Source organism: Hipposideros armiger, unplaced genomic scaffold (assembly GCF_001890085.2).
Source record: "Hipposideros armiger isolate ML-2016 unplaced genomic scaffold, ASM189008v1 scaffold_454, whole genome shotgun sequence".
Lineage (NCBI taxonomy): Eukaryota > Metazoa > Chordata > Mammalia > Chiroptera > Hipposideridae > Hipposideros > Hipposideros armiger.
In genome coordinates this window covers 1,239,480-1,255,219 of record NW_017731804.1, presented here as the reverse complement: position 1 = coordinate 1,255,219, position 15,740 = coordinate 1,239,480, and the positions used below count along the sequence as shown (strand labels likewise).

General features: G+C 43.1%; 1 protein-coding gene across 1 annotated transcript in view; it reads right to left on the bottom strand.

Annotated features, from left to right (window-relative positions):
- DISC1 (DISC1 scaffold protein) overlaps positions 1–15,740 on the bottom strand; it is a 280,109-nt gene that overhangs the window by 12,966 nt on the left and 251,403 nt on the right. Inside the window, exon 10 of the mRNA XM_019665835.1 lies at positions 641–758. Coding sequence (XP_019521380.1) covers positions 641–758 — 118 coding nt within the window. The remainder of the gene's footprint in view (positions 1–640; positions 759–15,740) is intronic.

The window sequence follows — 15,740 nt, the reverse complement described above, 5'->3', positions numbered from 1 at the left end:
GCTGCATATCCCTTCATCCATCTGTGCACCCACTCATCTGTCGCAAAAGAACAGGGCAGTGACAAACTGACTGTCCCCACAGGTCAGCAGGGGACAGTGCTGCACATGGATGCATGGCATGTGGTGCCAGTATGCTCTCGTGCCATCTTGCTCACTGGCAGCCAGCTTTGATGAACGTATTTGTATGTATGTGACGCTAGGTACATTGAGTCTTGTGCAAGAAGAAATTGCAAAGAAGTAACCTAAAGTCCCATGAGTTGTGACACTCTACTGCGTGTTACATGGCAGAATTACACAGTAAAGAAAAGCACGCATGCATTTGGGTTTTTTGGTATTGAGAAAGCCCCCAGGAAACTGAGCCCCACACACCCAGCTTCCCACCCCCTGAAAACTGCACTCTGCTTTGGTCTCATGGTTGCATGTCTGAACTGCATGGTCAGGTTTTGGAATAAAAAATGCTGCCTTACCAAAAACTAGAGAGAATACACTGCATACTGGATAATCTCAGATCTGAGGTGTGCGGTCCTATAATAATAGCAGTACCTATCTGCTTCCATCTGCTGAGGCTTGGGGCAATTGTGTATGTTTTTAAGACTTGTTTTTACCAAATAACCTAGCAGGTGCTTAATGAAAAGGATATGAAAGAGGTCGTCATCGTGACTGCAGATCGCTGTGTGAAGCTGATCTTCCAAGTATAGCAACTTCTTGCCTATGGCGTCACATTTTTCTCCAAGCTCCTCAGAAAGCATATAAGATTCCTAGCCAGGAAAAAGAAAAAGATCACTGTGAGCTACAGACTTTTCAGGGCTGTGAACACATCAGTAAGACACCCAGTGGCATGCTCTCACGGCTTCTGCAGCCCAGCAGAATCACAACAAAATGTGTCTTCCTTGAAGGTCATTCTAGGGGAAACAGGAACCGATGGCAGGTTATCACCAGATGAACAGATGTATCTACATGGCTCCACCGGTTACCTCCCATATCTGGTCCTTTCAAATGCTATTTCCAGTATGTCAGCTCCTAAAGTGGCTTTATCCTGGGGGGAGCCTGAGTCTTCCAGCTGCACCCACAGGCAGACTGATGATGTAATAGGAATTGTAACCAAAGGGGCACTGGGGAGAGTCACATGAGCCACCAGGCTAATCTGTAAGAGCCAAGAGATATTCCTGAAAGGGTGCAGGAATGTGACAGTGCTTAGAAACTTTGTCTGCACACTGGTCACAACCCCTGAACGCTAAAATGTTCAGGAAACTTTAAATGCCACGAGGTGTGTATTACACATATGGCCGCTGTACATGCAGGTGTTCATTTCCTCTCTCCTTCCCTGGAATGTAAGCCCCTAAGGGGTGGGATGATAAATGCCAGCCCCCTAAGAGCAGAGATGATGGGTCAGAGCTCTGGCACATGGCAGACACATAGCAGGCATGCGGCATTCGTCAGTTCCATGAATGAACAGTCAAGTCTTGGAACGCCTCCTTCTTGAATGTCTCACCTTCAGACTTATATCCTTGACATGACCCACAAATGCCTCCTTTATGGCAGTGTCCTGTACCAAGCCACCACAGCAGTTCCAGCCCTGCCCTTCCACGCCTGGCACTAGTTCTGCGCCCTCTACTCTTAAATGCAACCTAACCTTTGCCAGCTGGACTGACCCCACTGCCCTCCCACTGTCATACTGTTCTTCCTGCCCGTGCCCTGTCCTCCAGTCTTCTCCGAAGCCCAACCTTTCCTTCAAGGCCCCAAACAACGTTTCCACCTTGGGGCACAGCAGCTCTGACATGTGTGACGTTCTCACAACCCGAGTGACTATAAACTCCCCATGGGCAGGGTCAAGGGCTCTTAGAAGGCCACAGATTTTTAAAAGAAAAGAATGAATAAGGTCAAGAAAATTTGGAAAGACAATATGGACTCTTATATAAAGGAAAAGGAAAACAGCAGCATTATGCTTAGTGAGATAAGCCAGACAGAGAAAGACAAATATTGTATTATATCACTTATATGTGGAATCTAAAAAAGTTGAACTTGTAAAAACAGAGAGTAGAATAGGGGTTCCCGGGGCTGGGGTTGGGGGGCTGAGGGAATGTCATTAAAGGGCGCAAACTTGCTCCTACACATGATTAAGTTCTGGAGATCTGATACACAACACAGAGGTTACAGCCAATGATACCATGGTATATACTTCAAAGTTGCTAAGAGATTAGATCTTAAACGTTCCCACCACAAAGAAAGAAATGATAAGTATGTAACATGACAGAGCTGTTAGCTAATGCTACAGTAGTAATCATGTTCCAATATATAAATGTCTCAGATCAACACATTGTACATCTTAAACTTACACAATGTTATATGTCAATTACAACTCAATAAAACTATCAAAAATAAATAAATAAATAAATAAATAAATAATAAATAAGCAGCAAAAAGTGAACTGAGAATTAAAACTTAACCAAATGTAAAAGTAACATTATCCCAACAATGTAATAGTGAAAGTCTTAAGGGAAACAATTAAGTTATCTATACAAATTATACTACAGAGTTTCTGCAAAAGCTATAATTATGACCCAACAATAACAACAAAATGCCCAGGTGTGATGATATCAAAAGTCCTTAGGGGTCATGAGTTATATAATATTATAAGGAGTCCGTGAATAACCATTAAACCCAGATATGTAATTTAACATTCACTGTAGTGACTCCAAAATGCTCTAAATTTTATATCCCAAATGACCAACCATATTAGAATAAAACAGTGCTAATGGAAACTATAAACTACTATTATAAATATTGGAGAAGTCTAACATACTGCAAGTAAATGTATACACAAAAGCAAAGGAATCTAGTGACAACAATATACAACTTTGAGGACAAATGGACACAATTAAACAGGAAGCACGCATGAAGCTTTACTCATAAATGGCCAAAGCAGTGATGATGAGAAGACAGCAAGTACATAAAAACCACACACATATATGTGAGCATTTTGCTGATCCTAAAAGTGATAACATTATCATCCAAAGATGCAGAATTACAAAGTAGACAAATTACGTGGAGGCTGAGAGAATGGGCAACGAGTAACGCCACAGTCGTGCATGAAATAAATGAGGCACTAAGAAAAAGAACATCTGGAGAAAAATGATTGACAGCATTGAAGCCACAAGTCATGCAGGAAGGAGAAAAATACAGCATTAGTGGGAAAATATATACGGCTGAGAATACACTTAACGAGAGAAAAAACAGAATCAGAACATGGAACCAAGGAATTTAAAACACTCTTAAAATGAATCAAATGACTCGATCTTCATTTTAGGGCTAAAACAAATATAAATCAAACCTGAATTAAATCATTTAAAATATGGCTTTACATTTTCCCCCAAACGTATAATTCCTGCCTTTTTTTCTTTTACAATTATGTGCAGATTGTGCGAATTGGGGAAAGCAAGTTCAGACCATGTAGCAAAAACTTTAAACTGTTTGTATCCTATGAGCCAAAATAATTCCACTTCCTGGAATCTCTCAACAAGAAAATGTATATATGCATTTAAATGTAAATATTTTTATTAAGCCTTTACGTATGAAAAAATGTTTATCATATATACTAAATAAAAATGTTTTTCAATAATGCAAAAGCAATTATATTAAAATATGGGAAAGAGGGAATAAATGTCCAACAATAAAGGGGATGGTTAAAATAAATTCTGGTACATCAATTCGTACTTAGCCATTAAAACCATTTTTAATACAAGACTATTTAATGATGAGGAAATACTCAAACAGGCGAAGCGCTAAAATATTAACAATTATTTCAAGGGGCAGTATAAGCACAAATTTTTATTTTCTTCTCTATACTCTGCTGTATTGTTCACATCTCTAAACTATAATAAAGAAAAAAGTTACCAAAAACAGTAATTGAAACCATAATGAAAAAGTATGGAAAAAATACACCTGAATATTAAATATATATATATATATATATATATATATATATTTTAAAGATAAAAAAGACATAAAGAGGCATAAGGAAACAAACTCAGAGCTCAAGGTTCATGACCAGTGACAAGGCCTGAGGCGCCTTCTCTCAGGGGCCGTCCCTCCTAAGCAAACCGCTGCCTCACAAATTCTAGTCCTGAAAGAGAGGATCCTGAGAGTGTGTGTGGGGGGGGGAGCATTACTTGAGGCGGTTGTGGCTTTACTGTAAGGCTCTCACTTGAAATCCTGGGAACAGAATCAGTTTATAACCTAAATGGAGAAACGACAGCTGATGAGAGGGCAGATTTACGTATTTCTATCGATCTGATGAAAAATTCTGCTCCGCCCAAAGGAATCCTATGTGCCCACAGAGGGCCGGGTGGGACCAGAGACGTGGGTGGCAGCTGACAAAGCTGCAGAGGTCCTGCCTGTCAACCCTAACCTTGAGAGGCAGGTGGACCGCCTCACCCATCCCCACGCTGTGCCAGGTATGGCAGAGGGTAGGGTGGTCTTCCGAACCTGGCCTCTCTGCCACCAAGAAACAGTTGATCACTCCTCACCCTTGAACTGAGGTGGGCCTTTGAAGATCCTCAACACATAGAACACACAAAGGTGACACTCCTGACTTCCAAAGCTAGATCACAACAGGTGAGGTGTCTTCTCAGATCACGTGCCCTGGAACTTGGAACCTGGAACCTGGTACAAGCCACGTGGGTGGGTCTTGTGTGGGTGTGTGGCTGAGAGCCCCAGCAAACAGCCAGACATGGGAGGGACCGAACCTTCAGAAGAGTCCAGGGTCCACGTCACATCACCCAGCCAGCACCCACCTGCTCAAACTCCTCACCCGCAGGAGACCTTCCTCAAGTGTGTTCTTTCAGGCCAGTGGATTTTAGGCTTTACTTGGCAGAGACCCCCAGGCAGGAGAACAGGGGGCTCACTGCCTACTCTGCTCCAAGTTGTAATTTTATCTGTTTTCTTACTCCAAGGCTTGGGGGAAAGTGAAAAACAAGTAAAAGAAATAGGATTTGTTTCCTTGTTCATTTCTTGTTCCCTCTTTTCACAGTTGTCCTTCAGTAAAAGCTTAGGAAGCACTGGCATTTCTGTTTAAGCCAAAATAGTGAACGAAAGTGAGGTGTGCTGTGCAGGGGGCCCAGCTGGGGATTAGCTGTGTGGTAAGTGGAGCCCCTCGTTTTAACACCACCTGGCTTCCCAGGACATCAGATGCGAGCATTTACAAAGGGTCACCTCTGTCAGGACTACTAAGAGTGTCACACGGCCTTCTCTGAGGATTATAATACCTAGAAGCAGAGAGGACTGGAGCTAGCTGGGGCTTAGGAACCATTTAGCTCAGTTTCTCCTTTTACACACATAGGACAAGCCTCCCTTCATCTGGCCAGTTCTTTCCTTGGGGTCTGGGGGGCACATAGATAGGGGTTTTGGTTGGACTCGCCCAGGGTGGGAGTAAGAGGCCACTAAGGGGTGACATGGAGCCTGAAGGTGCCACCTCTCTTCCCTTCCCCTCTTGGGACTCTGCAAAACTGGCTGTGATTCCGGGAGGACTCAGCCTCATCTTGGTGAGGGGGGAGGGTCCCTTTAGGATTCAGGTATGGACCAACGGCAGGTGGCAATGATGTCAAGCAGACAACCTAGGATGCGAAGGTGAGCTGGGACCTTCTTTGGCCAACGTGTCCCTGAAACATAGGCTGGGAGCCCAGGAAAGAGGTGAGTCACATGGGAGGACAGCAAGTTTTTTCTTCGTGAACAAGAACATGGAGCCCTGGCAGAGTCCAAGTGAACGTTCTCCACCGTGTCCCATAGCAACTCAGGCACTGGGCTCTTTGGCATGAAATCCATAATGTCCAGTTTTATTAATAAATTAAATGTGGAAAAAAAGAAAAAAAACGCTGCATGACTGATACTTGTTAATTAAAATATTACCCGCTACAGTCGCTGGTGTTGCTATTATAGCTGCAGTGGAGTTTGGTAGGATTTGCAATTCTAAACTGATCAAGTACAGGTTGTTTGGCATTTCAAAGTGTCGTTGGAAACTCTCCAGTAATTTGTCCCATCAGGCAGTCTTTCCAGCTATTACAATTATGGTTTTTTCTTTCCCTCCCTCCATGCCGCCATTTAGCCCCGGGGGTAGCTGTTTTCCACGAGTGACAGAGTGAAGGAAGCTGCAGCATGTACACGGCCTCATCCCCAGGCCTTGCGCCTCTGCCTGCCGAATGCTCTCCGTCTTCCAAACCCTGCAGATCCAGCGTCTTCCAGGAACCTTCGGAGCCCTGGGTCCCCTGCCTCACCTGACCCCTGGGTAGAGCTGTCCCCCCGGCACTGTGTCCCCTCCAGTACAGATCCTCTTCAGTGGGCACACACTGGTGTCTCCGTACAAGACGGTGGCAGCATGGTGTCCTGCCACCTCTGTGGCCCATGACTAACGCTCTGTGGAGCTCTGAAGAGGCGCTCCGTAACTGTTGAACCAATGGAGACTTCTTTCTCACCAGGTCTTGAGGAAGCTGCCCTGTTTCTCAGGCTGCACTACCCAGGCACCCCCTCTGCAGTGTGAGGAGCCAGGCAGGAGGCCATGCGAGGACCTCTCCGAACAGCCCCTGTCCTTCCACACAGCATAGGCCTCGCCTGGGGCGATTCCCCCGCCGCGCTTGCCACAGCATCCACACAAACGTGCCTTTTATTGGCCTCAGAAAAAGCCTGAATCTCCCTTACTGCCCCTCCACGTGGCACGACAGTAGCGCCAGCTCGGCCGGCGATATCTCAAATATAATTTGCTTAACTCACCTCAGGATCAAAACCTGCAGACTTGAAGGTCTGGGCAGGAATTTCCAGCTGTGTCGAATTAGAGCTAATGTCAAATTTCTGTCCTACTCACCAGACTCGTGATTTAAAACAGAAACGGATTCCCTTTGTTGGGCAGGATTTTCCCATTAAAAAGACTTTCTACAAACATTTATCTATAAAAGTTTATGCTCAGATCCAAACACGCACTTAGTTGCTGCCTGAGCAGATCTCTAAACCTCACACACTGGTGGAAACTCACAATTCTATGGCCATGTCCCCAAGGGCTCTTTACTTAGTGTTGGCTCCCATAAATAAGTCCTTGCCTAAGGAATTTGGGAAATATCAACATTTAAAGTTTTAAAACTAGAGTTCATATTCGGAGGGTAGGAAATAACTGTTTTGATCAGAGCAAGTGTCTGGTAACAATATCTCATCAGGCTATATCTAGCGTGACGAGAAAATCATATTAATTATCTTTATTCTGAATAGCAAATGCATTTGGAATAGGAAACTGTTTAGGTTAAATTGCTCGTTAGGGAGGTATTGCCTGTAGCTTGGGTAAAGTCGCTGGATCAAGAATACTTAAATAGTTGGGGTTTTAAAACGCTGTCAAAAGTAGTTCTAAAGAAAGAGGCAGTCTGCTGTCCGAAATGGTATCAGGTAGTAACACAAGAAAAACCTCCTAACTGAAGTGTTGGCATGATTTAAAAATTATTGTGAGAAAATCACCCAGCACCTGTTATGTCTGCTGTTCACATGGAAATGCATTGTGCCGGGTGTCATGCTTCAATGTCATCAGTTGCTTCCACCCTTGCTAGGGTCTGGGGGTACGGGAGGTGGGAGTGTAGGACTGGCAGGAGCCCCATCTCAGATGTCCTACTCTGAGCTCTCTTGGTCGTATGCCTGTGCACCTTGTCCATGTGATAAAGCATCAGCAATAGTTGCCTATCCAGAAAAATATTTAATGTGGCCCATGAAAGTCACAGGCTACGTAATAAAGAAAGGACAGGTGACAGAGCAGTCTTCCCTTATGTTTGTCATGATGTCTGCATTTATTGATCGCCGAGCCATAGCAATATTTAAGTTTAAAAGAGAAAAAGTTAAAGCTTGCACTGTACACATACCTACAGGACTTAGAAGCCAGAAATGCAACTCCAGCCCCATAATGTTTGTTCCGTTGTTAAGTTGCATTCCCTCTCTTATGGCTTGAGGTAAACCAGATGTGACTACCACCATCCGTGAGCTTAGCTGATGCATTAAAGCATTTACTTAGCTCGGTATTAAAATCACAGCCTTAAATATGTTCCTTTGGGCTGTTTTCCAAAGTATTTGCTTGGCAAATACATTCCAGGAATGGTTTTCTTTTTCTTTTTTTATTATCCACATAAAGAATATTTATCTCAGACAAACCCTTGTCCATACCAAAAAGAATATCTTTCACAACTATTTGAAATAGATTTTAAAAGTATTCATCTTTCCACATAAACACTGAATTCTACCGTCATTGTGTAAATGCCACAAGCAGACTCACAAATTAAGACACTAAAGGTATATCATTATTACTCCATATAATACGAGTATTCATCCAAATTACAGGGCAACATCCTGAGTAAGTGGTATTTCTTTTAAAAGTATCTAGATGTCATAAGTGGTAAAGAAAGCATGTGAACTATTTAGGTGTCTTTAGGTCAGAGCGAGCCATGAATTGCCTTCTAATATCTGCATGCTTGTTACCGGGGTGCTGACAAGTTCTAAACAGAATCAAATAACAGAACCAAAAAAGAAAAAAAAATCGTAAAAGAAGAAACTGCCTGGTAATTCATGTTAACTGACCTGTGGTTTCCAGCTATATTTTACATGATCATTCAAGAGAATTTCTACTGCTTTCCTGTTAGCACACTTCAGTTGAATGAATATCAGAGCTGAATGAGGCCAAACTGCATTAGAGCCTTCTAAGGAAAGATCTATTTATAAATGATATTCATAGCATCAGCATGGAACTAAATAATCTCTATTTAACACAAGAGTTCAGATTCTGGGGATAGTGACATCAAACGGTAAGACCCTTTTGTACAAGAAAATGGTAACGGAACGCAGTTGGAGGTTCCATTCAAGGGGAAGGTGCTAGCTGCCTGCTGCTGAGAAACACTGAACTACAGAGTAAAGAGGAACTATGAGAACAGAATCAAATGCCAACTTCCATCTCTGCTCATTTTAGATTTAAAAGGGTTTTGAATTTCTATATGTTTTTTTGTAAACCATGCAACTATGAGTAAGTGGTATTACTAGAATTGCTGCTTTGAAATGCCTGGTCCTGGGTGTGGCCCTCGGCGGAGCCTGCTTTACACTCCACACACGAGTCCCACAGAACCCCAGTCCAGGCTGCCCCTGCCCCAGTACCCCCGTCCCAGCCAACACGGGCAGGAAGCTCTGACAACCAGCTGGTGGAGGTCAGGAAGGTCCTGTCTTAACTGTCCTGGCCCCCAAGAGGTGAGATCAGATGCAGCCTAGGTAGGACAAGTGGGCAGTGTCAGTTCGTTTTCCAGAAGCGTGAAACCCAGGGTTGCGTAGGAAACCACTGCACATGCACTGGATAAGCCACCTCTGTTACAAGTGCCGGGAATCAGTGATCGCCATCCAGGCGGTGGCCGTCCAGGCAGTGGCCGTCCAGTCTCTGTCTGCCCCTCAGTGTTCAGTGCATGACAATAAAGTTCCAAGATGAGGGCGTCTCCCAGAGCCCCAGGTTGGTTTCCTCAGAAGCACTGAACTGTTTCTAATTAGTGGAAGAACTGCCACAGGTAAATCCTGGGAGCCCAGAAAGTCGTTCCAGAGTGTTCCAAAAGGAGGGAGGCAGGCCGGTCAGAGGAGGCCACTTCCTCTCCTTGGGCAGGTGAGGGAGGCTGACAAGTTGACATTAATGAGAGAACCAGCAGGGGCCAGCTGAAGACAGTAGACGCCCCTCCTTTGCCACCTCTGGGCTGTCCTGTGAGTCTGCTCCCTCTCAAGCTCAGGGACCAGGACCAGGGCCAGGGCCAGCGCAGAGCCCAGGAAGCACTCCTGTTCCTCTGGGATGGGCTATGTGGGTTCCTAAGCCTACTTATGCCTGTTGTACTGAAAATTCTAGTGACATGAGTTAAATACACGTAAAGCAGTGAAATATTAGTGTGATAAGAGAGGTCTAATTTCCATATGAGCCAAGTTGAAAACCTTGGAGAAACTCAGTATTTAAGAGAGTGAGGAAGAGACGGAGGATAGCTTTGCAAGTGCCCACTTTAGAGAACCCAGCTGGAACTCGGACATGGCGCATGATGGCTGAGGTAACTCAGAGAGCCCTGTGAAAAGCGTCAGCAGATCTATGCAAACAGAAAGCCTTGGGCCTCTGGCGAACGATTAGTAAACGAACGTGTGTTTTCAGTTAAGAAAATAAGTTTCAAATGCCCATGTGTCATTTTTTATGATTCTCTGGCTTTTTAATTAATCAACCAATTATTGATCCTGAGTGCACCCTGACTGCCGCCACTGCTCTGCTCTCGGGTTAGACAGCAGGGTTTGTGACCCAGAATCCTAAACTGCAGCGAAGGCACAGCCCCAGCTCTTCTGCCCCAGCTTGGGGCCTTCTCCCCAAAAGCGCCAGATAAAGGTGGCTGGTGGGCAAGTGGGCGTTTCCTGTGTGGTCTCACCAACTAGAGGTGGGACAGCTGGCAAGACACAGTTTCAGGACCTGCTCTTTTTTACCCCATTTCACTGGTGAAGCAACTGACCCTTTGAGAGCTCAGGTGAGCCAGGCAATGATGGAGAAGAGAAAGAGTCAGGTCTGCACCTGCCTTCTTACCAGCACAGGGTTTCTAGAATTCGAAATCAGTTTAAGATGGAGAGGACACAGGTCTTCACCACTTTTTTCCAGCTTTCTTTTCACATGAAATTGAATAAAACGGAATTGGGAGATGTCTACGACAATCTGTGGAGACCTATGTGATAGAATAAAGCAAGCTACCCTGCCTGGTGTCCTGCTGCCAATTCTTTTTATCACAGACATGGTCACACTCTGGTCACTCACACTGCATGAGACAGCTCAAAGTGCCTGGCCTTTCCTGGGCCCCCTTTAGCCTCTTTGGTGGCAGCTACTAGCTCAGAAAGAAAGCAGCTGGGGAAAGAAGTCAGGGCAGTGTGCGTTTCTCCAGGAACTCAGAGGAGGGGAGCCCACTTTGTAGTTAAAACAGAAAGCAGCCCAGCAGGACAGGCTGCAGATAGGAAAGAAAGAATTCTGCATGTGTTGTGGCCAGAACAGCAAGCAGGAAAGGGCACCTCTGATATCATATATAGCTGTTAAAATTCCATTGACTCTATTCCCTATACTGTACTCCACATCCTATATATATATATATATATATATATATAATTTTAGTTAACATTCAATATTATTCAGCTTCAGCTTCAGGTGTACAGTGCAGTGGTCAGGCATCTACACCATCCATGAAGTGGTCTCCCTAATAAGACAAGTGCCCATCTGACCCCCTACAAAATCTTTACAGCATTATTGATTATATTCCCCAAACTGTCTTTCATATCCCCATGGCTATATTGTGACTACTAATTTGTACTGTGATGTCAGAGGGGTGGTAGATTGGGGGCAGGGGGGTATCACTTTGTGAGGGGTGTAAATGTCTAGTACATTGTTTTGTACACCTGAAACTAATAAAAGAAAGAAAGGAAGAAAGAAACTGCTAACAAATCTAAGTGTGCACATCTGTGTAGACAAATTGTCCCAAAACCAAAGCATTAGCCTCTAGATTTCACATGCCTCTTTCCTGAAATATGCATTCGTCTGTGTAAACCCACTTACTTTTACCTCTACTCCTTTTTGTGACAACTCACTACTGTTTACTCAATTTAAAAATCATGATGTTGTTGGCACAACTAAACTCTGATTCATTTGATGTCTTCAGATTTCAAATATTAATACTATATTCTCTTGACTACATGAATACTGAATAAATGTCATTGTCCACAACCTTATAAAAAAAAAAAAAGGAAAGAAAATTAAGAGCAACCTCACAGTGGAGGCAGCTGGCTCACTGCATCCCAGCTCCCGTCTGGCCCCCATGCGATTTCTGTAATGTCGATAAACCAGGGCCAGAGGCGGCTGATTGCTTCCAGAGCCCATGGAAAGGCTCGCAGGAGAGCTGCAAGGAAACTGAAAAAGAACAGGGCTCTCCCAGCCTTGGGGAGCACGCTAAGCCTGGCCCTTGGTCCTGGGGCTGACCTCCACAACAAAGCCTAACGCAAATGACTGCCTTAGTGGGACCTGCTGTAAAATAGGGAAAAGGTGTAATCACAGGGAAAGCTTTAATTAGTGACAAAGCACTTCTACCAGAGTACAGATGAAATGGGCAAAACCACGTGGCCTCATAGCACACTGAAGGCTTTGGCAATCCATCTCCCTGTGGAACTCCATAAGAAGTCAGCGATTTTTCATGGGAGATTTGGGTTAAAAAGAAATTGACTGCCTTGGTGCATTTGCTTCAATAGAGAAGCCAGTGTGGGATGGCCAGACCCAGTGGGGCGTTCCAAAGCTAAACCAACTCAGCGCTGCAAAGCAAACAGACACTTTCCCCACAGGATAAACACAAGTCCTTGGACTTCATCGACTCTCCGCCAAACCCAGGAAGGAAAACAAAATCACCTTCCCAACCAGACCCTTGGTGATGGTCTCTCCATGCCTTCAGTGGTCTAAAATCCTTCATCCAAACAGAAACAAGATGTTTTCTTTATCAAACCTTAAATTTCTTCGATATCTCCCATGATTCATTGCTGACTCTGTTTTGATCCAGGAAGCAAGATATATTATCTTAAAAACTTCTTGCCAAAAAAAACCAACCAAACAAACAACAACAACAACAACAACAACAAAAAACTTATTAGAGATATGTGTGGCTGCCAGAAAGAGTGCTGGGCACACACAGAAAAACGTTTTTAAGCCTGTACGCTGTGTCACTCACTTTTAGATGCATTATTTTACCTAAATCTTCACAACAACCTCAAGAGATAGTTTTCCTCTTCCTCGGTATTTGTCGGAGGTATTTTTTAGCAGGTAAGGAAATACAGCCTGTATTTGGCCTGGGAGCCTCGGGCTCCTTTCATCATTTTTTTTTTACTGTCTTCTGACAGCTCCAAGCTAGTGTAACTGATTCAAACATCTACAGCCTTGCTTTTAAATAGGCAGATGTTATTTTAAAGATTTCAGTCAGTTTGTGAAGCTATATACAGTACATGTCACTCTTTTTGTTGTAAAGTTATAGATTTAGCCATATGCACCCAGTTGTGTAGCTACCACCACCGTCAAGATACAGGATAGTTCTATCACACACAATCCCCCAAATTCCTTCACTGCTCTCTGTGAAGCATCCCTTTCCCCAACCCCAGTTCCTGACAACAACTGATCTGTTTTCTGTTCCATAATGTTGCCCTTTCCAGAAAACATCTACCATCTTAAAGCTCCTGCCACGCACATCTGAGGACGCCCTCCCGCCACTGGGAGTGTAAACCCCAAGAAGCAATGTGGGGATGGCACTGGGCCCGGGCGTGGCACAGACAGGAAGATGGCACTGAAAGCTGGCCAAAGCTCTAAAGTCCCCGCTGCTCTCCCTACCCCCCAAGAAAGCAACACAAACTACAGGATGTCCCCAATATTTCAGGGGGTTGAGTGGAGCTTGGGGGCTCAGAGAAGCAGACGCTGGGGCCTCCTCTGAAACCTCGAGGGTCCTTCTACGACAAGACTTCATCTTTATTCTCCTTGACTCTTAATTTCCTGCTTTTAGGCAAATATAACCTCTGTTTTCCTACAGCCACATTGGCAGGTATGAAAAAGCTCATGGAGTAAGAATAATCCTCCTACACCTGGGAAAATCATCCACCAGAGAGCCTGGAGGGACACATGGGGAAGAGAGGATTAGAGAGAGGAAGGAAAGAAGGAAGAAAAGAAGGAAGGAAGGNAGTAACAAGGCAACGTGAAGATACAATTTCAGTGTCTGGGGGAAAAGTCCTGGAATGGAGAACTGAGACTCATCACTTCTGTCCCTCCTCCTGTTTGGTAGTATAATGCAGTCTAAGAGACCATCTAACTGTGACTCAAATCATCACGGAATGGAGCCATGTGTGTTAGTTACCAGGAAGGGAGGGTAGAACAGGAAGTGTGAGGGTAACCTGCCCGCCACTTTAGGAATGGCAAGACTGACACTATAATTTCAGCTCTCATCACCAAACTCTTTCCTGACTCATTAATGTTTTTACTTAAAGGGCATTAGCACTTTACCTTATTATTTACAAACTTTGAAGGTAGCCAGGTCTTTTTTACAGAACCGTGAGGGAGTAAAATATCAAACCAGTATATGAATATTCAATGGTACTAAACTCTCAACTGAAAATTGCTTAAATACTAATGGCCCTCATGTTTCTATAATCATTTCATTACCTGGGCAACAATGACTTAATCTCCAATTAAAAAAAATTGTTGCTATTAGAAATATTTAAATTATATTCCTTTGTCCTCTATTTTCCAGGAAAGGAAAATTGACGCAGTTCTCCACTGAACAGACTTTTGGAAACTTTAGCTTTTTTTCCCCAAATGCCACCTGATAATACGACTAGAGCAAATGTAGAGTAAGAAAGTGCATTTGTCTAGGAAATTGCAATGGACACTGCTGTTTGCTGAGCCAACATCTCTTCTCTCTTTGTCTTTCCTCAGAGGACTCAGGTAGTATTCAGGTCACCTACCCACTCTCTCTTTGGAACATACTGGATGGTAACCCCTCCCTCGGTCCTCGGGAGGTGACTGGATGAAAGCACTTGACCTGTGACATTTCTCTGGACAAGCCTTGTAGTCTAGGTTGGCAACCCCAGATGCCGAACTAAACTCCATCAGACCCTGTGNCCTGGTTTGTACATTTTAGTGCTTTCATTGTGTTTCCTCATTACCTCTTTAACACTCGTGCTATTTAATAGTATTTTAGTAGTTTTTCAATTTCTACACAGAAGAGATTTTTTTCAGCTTTTAGACTAACATCTAATTTTATTGCATAATAGTTGAGATCATACTTTATAAAATTAATTGGGACTTCCTCTATCACCTAGTACTTGATTGCTTTTTGTAAATGTTCCATATGTGTCCATAAGGAATGAATGTTCTCATTGAGTCTAAAGTTAGAGCATATTATGTTATTAACATTTTTATATATTTGCTTTTTTTTTGTCTGCTTCATCTACCAGTTTCTGAGATGAGTGTCTTAAATTTCCAACTATAATTCTTGATTTATCTATGACCAACCACAGTTCTATTAGTTGTTTCATGTATTTTATATTATAATGTTAGACTCATATGTTCCAATCATTAAGTTTTCTACTGCTTATTTTCAGTATGATGAACTTCTTTTTGGTATGATATTTTAGCCTAAAAATCCATTTTGTCTGATACTATATAATTATTGGGCCAACATTCTTTTCATTTACTTTTTTCCTGCCTTATGTTTTTACCACCCTTTATTTCCAACGTTTTTACATGATTTAAAAAAAAATGATTCCAATACAAAACATTTGCTGAATTTTATTAAAATTCTTTCTGGGATTTTATCTTTGGGATTGGTAGCTTTAACTCATGTAGTTACAATTACTGTAATTATTTTTTAATTGTTGCTATTTTTCTGATACATAACAACCAATATTTTTAATTGTTTATAAGGTTTATGTCTGTATCTCTTTTTTCTTACCTTCCTTTTTCTTTCTATTAAATTCACATACAATTATGAGAAACAATACAGAGAAATCCCATCCCATGTACCCTTCAACCACTTTCCTGCAATGGTAACATTTTGCAAAAATGTATAATATTACAAACCAGGCAATTGACATTGATACAACCCACTGATCCTCTTCAGATTTCCTCTCGTCTGTGTGTGTGTGTGTGTGTGTGTGTGTGTGTGTGT